The sequence below is a fragment of the Equus asinus genome, chromosome 9, assembly GCF_041296235.1.
Source record: "Equus asinus isolate D_3611 breed Donkey chromosome 9, EquAss-T2T_v2, whole genome shotgun sequence".
Taxonomy (NCBI): Eukaryota; Metazoa; Chordata; class Mammalia; order Perissodactyla; family Equidae; genus Equus; species Equus asinus.
The window spans coordinates 44,638,164-44,651,901 of record NC_091798.1 but is presented as its reverse complement, the minus strand read 5'-3'; the positions used below and the strand labels follow the sequence as shown (position 1 = coordinate 44,651,901).

General features: G+C 41.6%; 1 protein-coding gene across 3 annotated transcripts in view; it reads right to left on the bottom strand.

The window, feature by feature from the left end:
- Positions 1 to 5,846: 5,846 nt before the first annotated feature.
- CDKL3 (cyclin dependent kinase like 3) overlaps positions 5,847 to 13,738 on the bottom strand; it is a 100,792-nt gene continuing 92,900 nt past the window's right edge. For 2 of the 3 annotated variants that reach the window (XM_070517367.1, XM_014846418.3), the window contains exon 12: positions 5,847 to 6,542. In XM_070517367.1, the coding sequence (XP_070373468.1) occupies positions 6,510 to 6,542 (33 nt within the window). In that variant the 3' untranslated portion in view covers positions 5,847 to 6,509. Of the gene's footprint in view, positions 6,543 to 12,264; positions 13,003 to 13,738 lie in introns of those variants that run through there. The other variant, XM_044780467.2, reaches the window with a different exon arrangement.

The window sequence follows — 13,738 nt, the reverse complement described above, 5'->3', positions numbered from 1 at the left end:
TCCTGGAGGAAAGGCCGCAAGGAGATGGTCGCACCCGTCCTGACCGCGACCAGGTGGTGTTCGAATCGGCTACGATCAGCGCTTTAAAGAACGCTCGGATACCCTAGGATCGGCCCTCGGTCTGGCTATGAATCTGTTTGGAGTTTGCGAAATGTTTTCACATTCCACTGTCTCTGCATTCACAGAAATATTTGGCTCCTTTGAGCGCCGACTATGTGCTAAAGCCCATGCCCGGGAGAGAGATCATCCAGCCAAGGTTCCCTGCCCTGGTGGAGCTTGTATTCTGCCAACAGTATTGCTTAAAAACGGTCTGGGGATAGATAGGCAGAAGAGAGATTATGATGTCTGCAGGACCTGAGAGATAGAAGCTTTCCAAATGACATTTAACCTTAAAGAGCAAGGCGAGAGCCGAACCTGGTCCCCTGTCTTCTAGACTCCCTACCCGGAAAGCAGGCGACCCTTCCACACGCAAGCACTCAGCGATGTACAGGAGAAGAGTGCTCGCTGCAGCTCTCAGGGCGTTATCCCGACCAACAGGCTGAAGAAGGCCCTGCAGGTCCAGATCAGCCAGTGGCGGAACTGAAAATTGTCTTATTCAAGACAACTAGCTTGGCGAGGCCGACTGGCTTGGCCTTCCCCAGCTGGAAGTTGCAATTTTGCCTTCCCTTCGTCCTTATCAGTGGCGTGCCCACAAGAAAGCACCTCAGATCTAATCCCCAAAAGGATTATACCTAATTTACCGGGCTGGGAAAAAGTTCTTTTAGCCCAAATTCTGGCCATGTTTTGTGGTTGACATCCCCAAGTAATAAAGGAGTAAGAGTTGAGATCATGTAGAATGAATGAGGAAAAAAATCATCACTCAGTGCGGTGACTATAAAGCCATGTCCAGTGTGCTTTCTTGTCTTGTTCTTCACTGTTGCCCTGTACCTGTGTGAGAACTGGTCCTGTCTCACAGGGCAAGAAGCACTCAGACACTTAGAAGAGAGAGCGACTTGCCCAAGGTAGTGGTCAGGATTTAAAACTTCAAACTTCCCAGTGCAAGGTGTCAGTCACATTCACACAACTGACCTCCAAGGACTCAAATATGGAAGATGGTCAATATAATTTCCCTTTGCCTCAATTCTCTTATCTAGAAAGGTGGGGATGATGTTAGTTTGGTATATTAAAAATATTGAGCACTATATATAATGCCATATATATATATGCACCACGTATATATCGCATTATATAATATAATGCTAAGATTATAATGAGCGGGTTTTTCCAAAGTGCTGTGAGCTCCTTGTTGGTGGCATTAATGTAGGTATTATTTATTTTCTCTTGATGCAGATTACTTGGCTCACCACCACTACAAAATGGAGGGAAGATATAATTATATATACTTAAGCCATCCTGCTAAATAATTAGATGCCATGACTTCTTAAGGAATGAGTTCTAGGAAGTGCTTATTAGCATTCAAGCAGTGAAGTAAAGCATACATGATTATAAATAATACAGAACTAAATCAGAATGTCTTTTCCTTTAGATGAAATCTAAAATGTTTCCTTACTCTCTAGAACTCAAAATAGCCAATGGATCTGAAAAATCGGTTTGATTAATCTGGTCTAAACTAATTGGACCTAACTGTCTCAATTCTAATACTTGGAATAAAAAGTTAAAAGCAAACCAAAAGAATTGTCCTTTTAATTTCTTGGCAAATACCAGAGAGTGAATACAGCAAGTAGGCTTTGAGGAAGAATCTTTGCTCAGATGGCAAATTCAGTATACAGTGAGTCTGAGTGTTGCCTATGATGTTCAAACATAGCTATAAATAAAAATCATCTGATGATGGGGGCGGGGTAGGAGGAAGGCAACCTTGGGCAAATAGCTTTATAATAGGCACTCTCGGCCAAGGTATAAAAATTGACATTAAACATGGAGAAGGAATGAGATGTGTCTTGTCAACAATTCTCTTGGCCTTGTGTTGGGTTTATTTTGTTGTTGTTGTTCCTTCTAGTTCCCTGACTTCTAAACTTACGGAGATGGGAAGCAGAGCCATGCAGGTAAGAAATGACTCTAGAGTCAGATGGACCTGGTTTGAATTCTGGTTCTGCAACTGCCTAGTTGTATGAAGTTTGGCAAATTACCTAACTTCTGAGTCTCAGTTTTCACATCTATAAAATGGGGATAATTTTAATAGCCAAATAATAAGGTTCTTCTGAGAATTAAATGAAATTATGAATATAAAACATCAAACAGTATATAATAAACTTCCAGTAAGTAATAGATATTACAATTATTATTATTTCTAAGTGGTCTCTGATCCTAAGTGGTCTCTAATGCCATTTGGAGCCTCTCAATAACATAATAGTCTTTGGAAACAGAATATAACGGTATCTAAAACATCATATAGACACAAAGCCATTTGATGAAGTGGGGATGGAGGAGGAAATTCAAGGAGAGGGAAAGATGGAACAAAAAGACACCTGTCCTCTTCCCTTGCCATCAAGCAAATATTCAGAAGGCTTGTGTAGAGAGAAAGTCACTTAGGAATAAGTCCAAGAATTTATACAGTTGGTCAGTCTTATGCTCCTATTGGCTCAGGACCTTATATCTGAAAAGGATGCCTTATCTGATAACATGCTCTTTGCACCAAGGCCTTTTAAGCCCTTGAAGCCCCCAAACAAAGAGCTGATTAGTCAACATCTTAGTGGTTCTACCCATGAGAAGCCTGCCAGGCTCTGGCCAACTGGGCCTGCCCAACACCAGAAGATTTCTGCACCCAGGAAATGCAATGATGCTTTCAACTCATTGGTATCTATCCCTGTTCCTCTCCTTTGTGGCTGTCAGAAAAATTAAACTTACATTGCCCTTTCACCTGGAATTAGAATTTTATAGATGTGGCCAAGATTTTGTGGCTAGGAACTTTGCCACAGATATAATACAGCTTCTTCACCCAGCTATTGCAGTTTGGCTAAAGAAAAAAAGAGAGAGATGGCCACATCCCTTGGTAATGTCAGTGCCATCCAGATACCATTCTCAGTTACAGTAGAAATGTTTTTCTCTGTTACAGAAAAAAAAAAAAAATCTCTGAAATGGAAGGCAAAGTTCATCACTCCAGAACACCAGGTAAACCTTAAGAATACTGTCACCAACTTTGCAGCTGTTAAAAATCTTATCATAGAAGTACGTTTATTGACATAGGACACTATTCTCAATATATTATTAAGTGAAAAAAGTACCTTATAAAACAGCAAGTATGATATAACCCTAATTTTATTCAATATACACTATAAATACATGCTTATAAGAGACTTCAGAAAGATTCACAGTGAGGTCTTAACAGCAATTGCACCTGGTGAGTGAGATTGTTTTTTATTTTCTTCTTTTTACTTATTGATTTTTCTGTAATGAAAACATATTGCTTTTATAATTGTGAAAAGAAAATCTTTATAATATCTGAGTAAACATGACAAGGCACTTCTTAGAGGAATCACAGGCTCAAAGAACATGTAGCCAATACTTCTGCTTAATATTCCACTATGCCCTGGAATATTACTCAAGGGCCCCCACTTTCCTGTGAAAAGAAGTCTCACCTCTCCTGTGGCCTTCTCATCTGGCCTCCTCACCCAGCATTTCAATATGGCCTGTTCTCCTGCCTTCCATCTCGGTAAAAGCTCCTCCCCTCAGCTCAGCAGGCCCTCTCACTCTCGCAGACCAATGCCATGCTCATCCATTCCATTCCTACTTTCACTTCCTTGCTCAGCCTGTCACTGCTCCCCAGATAGCCCCTTGTATTTATGTGAACCCTACTTGTCATGCAAGACCAGTTCAAGCCCCACACCCTCTGAAGAGTCTTCTCTGATGACTCTAGGTCTCTCTTGATTGGGAGTGCCCAGAAGACTAGCAGGAGCCCCCCCAGAGTCTGATGGATCAGCACAGAGAACTCGCACCTGTCAGAGCAGAGGGGTGTGAATTGGAGGACTTGTTGGTGAGCTCATGTGAGGTGTTCCCTAGAGACTCCCAGAAACGCTGCGGAGGAGGGGGACATTTTGCAGGGAGCCAGACGGAAAATCTGTTTATGTTTTGTTCTTTATTTTCCAGAGCAACCAGTTCACCAACCTTCTAGCTTGTGACTCCAGGCAAGATTTAGAAATCAGATTCCCCAAAGCAAGTGAATTTGTAAGCACAGAGGGATCTAAGTTTAGTGCTTTGAAATTCATTTGCAAACATAGAAAGATAGGGCCATTCTGCTCTCCTGTCTTATGGAAAGAAACAGACTCTCTCCCACAGGAGTGTTTGTTCCCTAAGCAGTTAGAGGGAATACCAGGCAGGGAGACCCCTCGAATACCAGGTACTTATGTGCTCATCTTTAAATTCTGATTGTTGTGGATGGTAATGGAGTTGAGTCCACAAACAAAAGAAGGAACAAAGAGTGTGTGCAGAAAAGAGAAAACTGATGGGTAATTTAGTGCCTACAGCTTGGTGGTTGGTTCTTAGAGGAAGGATGCTAATCAGTTTTCTCCATCTTTGGAAGAACAAGCAAGAGGAAATGAGGTTCTGTCAAGTAGTAACGATTATAAGGCCTGCATTTCTTTTTTTTTTTGAGGAAGATTTGCCCTGAGCTAACTGCTGCCAATCCTGCTCTTTTTGCTGAGGAAGGCTGGCCCTGAGCTAACATCCATGCCCATCTTCCTCTACTTTATATGTGGGACGCCTACCACAGCATGGCGTGCCAAATGCTGCCATGTCCGCACCCGGGATCTGAACCGGCGAGCCCTGGGCCACCGAAGCGGAACATGCGTACTTAACTGCTGTGCCACTGGGCCAGCCCCAAGGCCTGCATTTATTAAGCACTTACTATGTGTCAGGTACTCTTCTAAGTGCCTTACATATATTACATCATTCCTCACAACTTATGAGGCAGGTACTATTATTATCCTCATTTTACAGATGATGAAACTGAGGCACAAAGGGATTAAGCAACTTGTCTAAGGTAAAATAACTAGTAAGTAGAGGAGCTGGGATTCAAACTTAGACAGTCTGGCTTCAGGCCCAAACTGTTAACTACTGGAAAGCATTTAGCATCAGATGACAAGTGATTTTCATGAAAGGAAGATCTTGACCATTGGACCATCTGATGCTTTCAATGCCAGCAGTCTCCAAGGATAGAGCAATAACTGGTGTCCTTAAAGTTTGCAGCTTAGTAAGCAGCCTGTGGTCCAGCCCAACTCATCATCCTACTCCCTAAATGCATCCATCCCATCCCCTCCACTGTCTTCACCTTGTACCATGCCCCTCTGCTCTCTTTCTCTGGATGTAACCTCTTTCTTTTTCTTCTCTTTCTTTCTCTCCTAATCCTCCATTTGTCCAGCCTGCTGGGATAACCCATAGGCATGGTTTGGCTCCTCTTTTGGCACTCAGAATCAAAAAGGTTGCTGGTCCCTGAGCTACACCTTCCCAATCCACCTTCCTTGGAAATGAGATCTTTCCCAATCCATAGGCTGAGCACATGCAGCCTAGGAAGCAGTGAGAAGAAAAAAAGACCAAACAATTCTGAAAATGAATTGCCCTGCCCTCCCCCCACATCAGGGAATATCAGTTTCTCTGATTGGTTTGTCTTGCCTTTAAATCAAGTAAACAACACAATGTGGATAGCACGCTCTTCCTCCCAGCAACCAGTTTTAGTGTAAAGAAAAAAGAGCTGGGCTCATCCCCACTTCTGCCACCAACAATCTGTATGATTTTGAGCACATCCTTTCCCATCAGTTTCCCCATCCAGCAATGTAGAGATTGGACTATATTGGGGAGTTCTCAAATTAGGATTCATGGGTAGATTCAGGGGGATCCATCAACACCCAAAGGATAATGTATAGGAATTTTCTTTTTTTTATTGAAATTTTTATTGAGATAATTTTAGATTCACATGCAGTTGTAAGAAATAATACAGAGAGATTCCAGTTTCCCAATGGTAACATCTTGCAAAACTATAGTACAATATCACAACTAGGATATTGATATTGATACCGTCCACCTATCTTATTCAGATTTCTCCAGTTTTACATGCACTCATTCGTAAGTGTTGTGTGTGTGGGGGGGGTGTATTTACGGCTGTACAGATGGGAATTTTATTTTGAATGTGCTTTTTTTCTGGGGAAAGGTTCTTAGCTTTCATCAGATTCTCTCAAGTATCAGAGAAGCAAAAAGGGGTTTGATCACCAGCTCTGGGAATTCTAGAAGACCACACACCAAACCTCTATAGCTCTCTGTTCCAATAGCAACATTTAATTAGCACTTACCATAAGGCAGGCATAGGGATGCATGTGGGAGAGAGGTGATGAGAAGAAATGCAGGCAAAGCAGCAAAAACCTAAAGGTATATAAAACACAGTCCAGTGAGCTTATGCTCCAGCAGGGGAAGACAGACAGTCCGACAGGTAAACACATCATTTATTAAACATGTACAGAAGAGGGGTGGCCTTGTTGCTTGGGACAGCTCGGGAAGTATTTCCACAGAAGCTGATGCTTGAGCTACATCTTGAAGGATAATCCAGAATTCTTCAGCTGAGAAGAGAACAAGTAACTGTTAAGTCATTCCTTCTTAAATTATATCTATTCTAGATGTTTTGAAGAAAACATGGCAAACCCTGCCTACATTTGTTTATTCTACAATGTTAAGGTGTCGAATTCTCCAACTCCCGTGTGTTGGTGTTTAGGCCAAGGGATTTTTTCCTCCTGAGTCTACTTTCCACTGTCTGGTCCAAATTGGATACCAGATCCTGCCTGTTTAGCTTGAGAAAGGCATTTTATCTCTGGCACCTTGATCACATCAGAGCTTATATTTAAAGCATGAGTGATGAGAAGAAACCGCAGCTAAGTCCCTGGCTCTGTCCCATCCCTAGGGCATCCTCCTCCTCTCCACTGAAGCTCTGGATGCCAATCCTACAGTGGTGGTGGAGTCAGAGCTGGCCAGAGCCATAAGTAAAACATCTCTGCTCTCCAATCAGTTCTCTAATCACCAGGATCTCCTTTTCCATAAGGACTCATCAGGAACCCTCAGAGGCTGGGCGCACTGGCCCGCCCATGTCTGCCCTCCCCATGTTCAATGGTTGGCTTGAACCATTGAACCACCTTGTGTGGGCTCTGGCTCTGACCCCCCTTGGTGGCTCTTTTCTCTGTGTGGATTGGAGGTTCCACATCAGGCTGCTGTTCAGTTCCCAGTACTGTTCTCAGGGAGATCCTTCTCTCTGGGGCAGCCATCCCTACATTAGGGAGAACAAGACCCTACTATCGGGCCCACCCTTTGAAGAGCCCTCTGGAAGCTCGATTCAAGGCGCTACTTCTCATGACCTGTGTCCTCATGTAAGTTATTTAACCCCCTAAACCTCAGTATCTTCATCTGTAAGATGGGAATCATAATAGTACCATCCTCATAGGGTTATTTTAGACTTTAAATAAATTAATCCATACAAAGCTCTTAGCACATAACAAGTATTCCATCTACATTAGCTATTATTATTAACATATTTTTATAATAAAATTATTTCTGATTATAAAAGAATTAATGATCACTATAGAAAATTTGCAAGCTACTGACAAGTTTACGGGAGAAACAATCATAACATCCAGGGATGAGTGCTATCATCATTTTGATGTACAGTCTTCCCAGCTTTTTGTGTGTGTGCATATATATACTTACGGGAAATAAAAACTGGGTTTATATTGTGTATGTCTATTCTATAGCCTGTTTTATTCAACTGATATGAGTATTTTCCCATAAACTTAAATACTCTTAGAAAATAATATTTTTAAAAGACTACCTAGTTTTCAAGCATATTGATGTAACTCAATTTATGTAACACACCCCTTAGTTTGGTACTTAGATTATTTCCTATTTTTATGTGTATAAATACCATGATAAATGTCCTTGTTCACAGTTTTTTTATGGAACTCTGTTTATCCCTTAAGATAAACGCTTAGAAGTGGAAAGACTTCACCACTGTTGGTGGTGAAGAACACCACTTCTGTTTTTGTTTTTTGTTTTGTTTTGTTTTAATGTCAGGTACACAGAATTGGATTAACCATAATCCTTGGTTCATGAGTCACTCTCATAATTGGTACTGGATGACCAGATTTTGTTAATTTAGGTGGTAATTCAGTAGTTTTAATAACATAATCAGTACCTGTGAATCCACAACCTGAAACAAAAGCTAGGACCTCAACAATAACCGGTATTTAACCATAAAGCCTTCCACCCCAGCTCCCTGTGCTCCCCACCCAAGGGAAGCATCCTGAATCGTACATCATTTCCGTGCTTTTCTTTTTATATGTATCTGTATATTTTCCTAAGGACTAATGTTTAAAATCTGTTCTTAGCTTTGTAAAAAGGATATCTTGCAGGACTTGTCTTTTTTACTTAATATTACTTTCCTAAAATTCATCAATATCATTGCATTTCACTGTAGTCATTTTAACTGGTGTAAAATACCCCAATATAAATACACCGTGGTTTATTATGCACTCTCCCACTGATGGGCAAGTGCATTGTTTCTAGGATTTAGCTCTTGCTCACACTGCTGCTATGCACATTACTTCCCCTGTTGTACACGTGCTAGAGTTTGTCTAAGGAACCACTTTACACTCCCACCAGCTGTAGATGAGAGATCCTCCGGATCCACATCCTCTAGTAAACCATGGATCCACATTGTAGGCTGCTCTCCATCTGACTGGATCAGTCTATTTCCCTCCAGCAATGTATGAGAATGCCAATTTCTCCAAACTCTTTCCAACCCTAGGGATCATTTAAAATTTTTGACCATTTGATAGGAAAAGATAATGTCTCCCTGCTGTTTAACTTTGTGGCAAGGTACTGACTTCTCTAAAAGCTGAGAGAGAAGGAGTTTGGCTCAGAGAATTGTTCTCAGTCTAACTTCAGTGACATTTCTGGTTGATTCCCTAGGGGCTGAGCTGCTTTCCCATGTCCTAAAAGAGGTGATATGTTTGGAAGGAGGCGGGGGGGGGGGGTGTTGGGGGATGCAGGATGGGAAACAAGCCCAACTCATCACAGTGTAAGCTTGTCTCCTGGTCCCAGCCCCTGCCAGTGTCAGATCACTCCTTCTCCTTGATGAAGCAGGCATTATTTCTCCCCTACCCGGGAAAAGCCAGTATAAGGCTACCCTTTGTTATTTGACTTGATAAATTTAAACCTCTTTCCCTGCTCTGCAGTAAAAGAACTTTCTATTTTGGGCTTAGTGACATAGACAAAACCGAGAAGAGAGCAGCAGGCTGCAGCATGAGTTAACAGTCTTTCTTCAAGGGAGAGAACCCACAACCAAACAGAGGACCTTCCAAAATACACTGTCTGCATAGCAACATGCAGCCTATTTGCCTATCTTTCTGCTGACAAATATAGTTCAAGGTTCAAAACTGAACACTACCTGAGCTTCAGAGGAAGCTGAAGAATTAATCCTGAACAATCAGGTTTCTTAATTCAAATCAATTCTCCAGAAATTTATGGATGCCCCTGTGTGTACCTAGTGCTGGACTAGGTATTGTCAGGGAGCAGAATTCTACCTTGAAGGGGAATTCTAGCCACTAAGAATTATACTGATTTGAGGAGTGCCTAAAACATTTGCCTAAGAGTATGCTTTCCTCTGCTAGTCCGTTTCTTTGCCTGAAATCCCCACATTGGTGCAGGGTCCTGGGTCTCAAGAAGCCTGCAAGAGTACATAGAGGTCATGTTTATAAAAGGAGCAATCTATTTAAACCATTGGCACCTGTTAGCACATACCTATGACTTGAAAGAATGGGACGGAGGACAAGTAAGTCACTCTACTCTCTCTTCTGTCAATTTTTTTCTTATAGAGAGTTTCAAATATGCACAAAAGTAGAGATAATAATATAATAAACCTCCACGTACCTATCACCTGGTTTCAACAATTATCAACACATGGCAATCTTGTTTTATCTGTACTCCACCCTTCCCTCATCTCCATTTTACAGCCAATTTAGAACAAATCACAGATACTTTCATATTTAAATATTCTCTATGTATCTGTAATAATTAAGGACTCTTTTATCAATAACCACTGTATCACATCTTAAAAATTAACAATTCCTTAATATCATCTAGTATCCAGTCAGAAGTCAAATTGCCCTGATTTTCTTAAGTGTCTTTCTGTAATGGTTTATTCTAATCAGGAGCCAAACAATGTCATTTGTATTTGTTGATATATCTTTTCTATCTCTTTTAGTTTATAATTTAAAAAAAATTTTATTTATAACAGTTTCTCCCTTTTTTATAGCTCCCCTTTTTGGTGGTGGTGTGGATAATGGGTCTTTTAGTTACCATTGCTGTATAACAAACCATCCCAGACTTAGTGGCATAAAACAAGCTCCAGTTTATTGTGCTCATGGATTCTATGTGGCAGGAATTCAAAAAGTACACAGTGGGGCTGGCTTCTCTCTGCTCCAACCTGTCTGGGGCCTCAGCTGGGAAGATTCAAAGTCTCGTGATAAGTTCACGACTGGGAGCTACACGCAACTAAGACTTGTTTAATCACATATCTGATGTCTGGTGTCTGGAGCACTCAAAAACTAGGACAGCAGAACAGAGCACTACACATGGCCTCTCCATGGCTTCCTCACAGCATGGTGGGCTCAGGATAGTCAGACTTCTTACATGGCAGCTTAGGGCTCCAAGTGCAAGTGTTCCAGCTTACAAGGTGGATGCTGTATCACGTTTTATGTCCTAACTTCAGAAATTACATTATCGCTTTTGCTGTGTTCTGTTGGTTGCAAGCAATTCACAAGCTCACTCAGACTCAAGGAGAGTGGAATCCGACTCCACCTTTACAGGGGCAGGGACAAAGTCTCAGAAGAGCATGTGGGATGGGATGAATCGAGGGTTTTCTTTCCTTCTTTGCAGTCCCTACTTTTCATTAACATAGCTTTTATACTTTGATCAAATCCCCAGGGAAGTAAATGCTTTTGTGTCTGTTTATGGCTATCAAGAAAATAATATAGATAAAGCAAGATAATTTCCAAGGATTTTAAGGACCAGGATAGCATCAGACATCCTTGAGTTTGATAAAGGCAGGCATATTACAGGGCAGTTCACTCAAGTCTAGATATAAATCTCTGTCAATGAGATTATTAAAAAGCTGTGATCATGCTGATCAAGCCATACTGGTGGTCAACAGCTGGACTGAGGAAAGCCTCAATTGGCAAGGCTCAGGGCACTTAATATATACATATAGTTCTTATTAGGCCTCAGGTGTGGAGTGTTAAATTAATCACACTTTTCAGTTCCTGGCACATTATACTATAGTTGGTCCATACAAGGCTGCTCCTTTGTTTTATGCATGGGTGCATGTATTTCCTCCTATTCCCACTCCTCACTCCTGTCCTTCCGCCACCACAAGCAACCATTCTAATGTGTTTAATTATATTTTTTGGCTTGTATATATTCATGTGGAGTGTATGTTGTAGTCTGGTTTGCATCAACAGCATTGTGTTATAGATCTCATTCTGTCTTACTTTTCCACTCCATACTTTGTTTTTAAGACCTATCCATGTTGCTACGTGCTCATCCAGTCCGTCATTGCTGACTGCTGCAGAGTACCCCACTATGTGCACCCAACACATTTGGCCTCTCTGTTCCCCAGTAATGGGCACCCCTTGTGCTTCCAACTTTCTACTACCCAAAACAATGCTGCCATGAGCAGCCTCATGCGTGACCTATTTTGGACTTGCGTGGCAATCTCTTTAGACAACTTCTCGCCCATATGGTGTCTTTATGCACATTAGAAAAGGCACCTCTTCAGCAAGGCAAAGGGCCTAGGCATTTCACTCGCTCACATCGTTGTGGAGATGACAGAGAAACATATTTTCCCTTTATGTTGCTGTCACAGGACACAGGTAAAGTGACTGGCCTCATATCCACAAGGCAGCAGCTCTGAGCGGCTTTGCCACAAATGGTGGACATCTGGCACTGAACCATCCTCCCTTTGCCCCTTGGTGAGCATCCTGTGATAGACAAATAGAAGAACTGACAATCCTCATTCAAGGTCACCTGGACAGGCTTGGATTCAACCATCTAGGACAACTCCTTTAAACAGGTCAGGTTTAAAATCCATCAGAAATTCTTAGTGACCATTCAGATACATCTAAACCCTCCTAAAATAACTGAATGTGGAGCTAAGTGAAACACCTAAGGTATAAAGAAAGCGCTATTTTCATGCTGTTTTCTCAGCTGTCAAATGAGGATAATCACAAGAACTTCTATAAGGAGACAGAAGACAATTTTATTTTTTAGGAAAAAAATCAATGGCATTTTCACGAGATTTCTGGAAGAAAGATGATCCCAGAAGTCAAACTATTACTATGTTTCTGGATTGTACTCGTGAAGTTAGAACTAAGCTTCAGTACTTATAATAAGGGTGGATAATAGCCAATCATGCAACAATGCGAGCCACACTGAATACCATAGTTGTTATCATTATTGTGTGCAATTGTCAGTAAGCAAGGAGGTGGGCTTTGAAACAATGCAGAGGAACAAAAGTACAAATCAGTCGTGTGCATTAACAAACATCAGGGTCTGGAGAATATTGACCATTAGTGGGCCTGTGACATAAAAACCATAACATAAGCTTAGCATTCAGAAAGAGGATTACAAGTTAAAACCTGGAGATGATAAGAAGGATCCAGAGATTCACAAACAGCCTGGCTTGTTCACCCAGAACGAGGAATCCACCATCCAGTGGGGCCTGACTTATTCTTCTCAGTTGGCTCCATCATGGCTTCACCTCCTTCCATCCCTTGCACCAGAAATTCATCGTCCCTTCAGGGTCCTCAAGCCTGCCTGTTCCCACAGTGTCTCTTGTTAGATCCTCATTCCTATATCCTAGACATCACTAACTCACATCATTGGCTTGTTGATGTTCCCTTTAAAAAGGTCTGAGGTGGCTTCTACTCCATGTGAATCCGGAGTCAGCAGCTCTCCCTGCTGTGGCAGCTCAGGCTCCTGTTCATTTATCATTAAGATGATAGAGACCAAGAGAAGATTTTAAATGTTCTCACCACGAAAAAGAAATGGTAATTATGTGACATGATGCAGGTGGTTAGCTAACTCTATGGTGGTCATCATTTTTGCAATATTTAAGTATAACAAATTGACACATTGTACACCTTAAACTTATACAATGTTGTATGTCAATTGTATATCAATAAAGCTGGGTGGGAAAAAAGAATGCTAAAGACCAGAATTGGCTCCTGTGGCTCACTGCAAGGTCTCAGGTTGGATTTGGATTCTCAGGCTACTCTTCCTACTCTCTTCCCTACTTTATTCCAAGTCTAAGGTATGCCATGTTTGCGTATTTATGTATTTGTTTATTGGATTTAAAAGTATCTTTCTTCTGAGAGGATCAAAGCTCATAAAAAAATTTCAAGGGGCAGCTACTTAATAATGATCAAGAAGTTGTTGTGTCACCAGATGAATAATCAAGAAATGGGCCCAAATTAAGGCAAGGAAGATTTGAGTTGGCTCCTAATGAAGTATTTGACAAAAGAGGAAACAGACTGGACTAGGCCATGGGCAGGAGGATGGGAACTTCTCAGTCCAGAGCCCTTCAAGGAGCACAGAGCAGATGACCTTGCAGAGTCTGACCTTGGGGCATACTTGCCTGCAAGGAGGGAAAGGCCAAGGTTCCTTTTAGATCTGGTAACACTTCAGAAGAGTAGCTAAATGCTCTAGCAAGCTG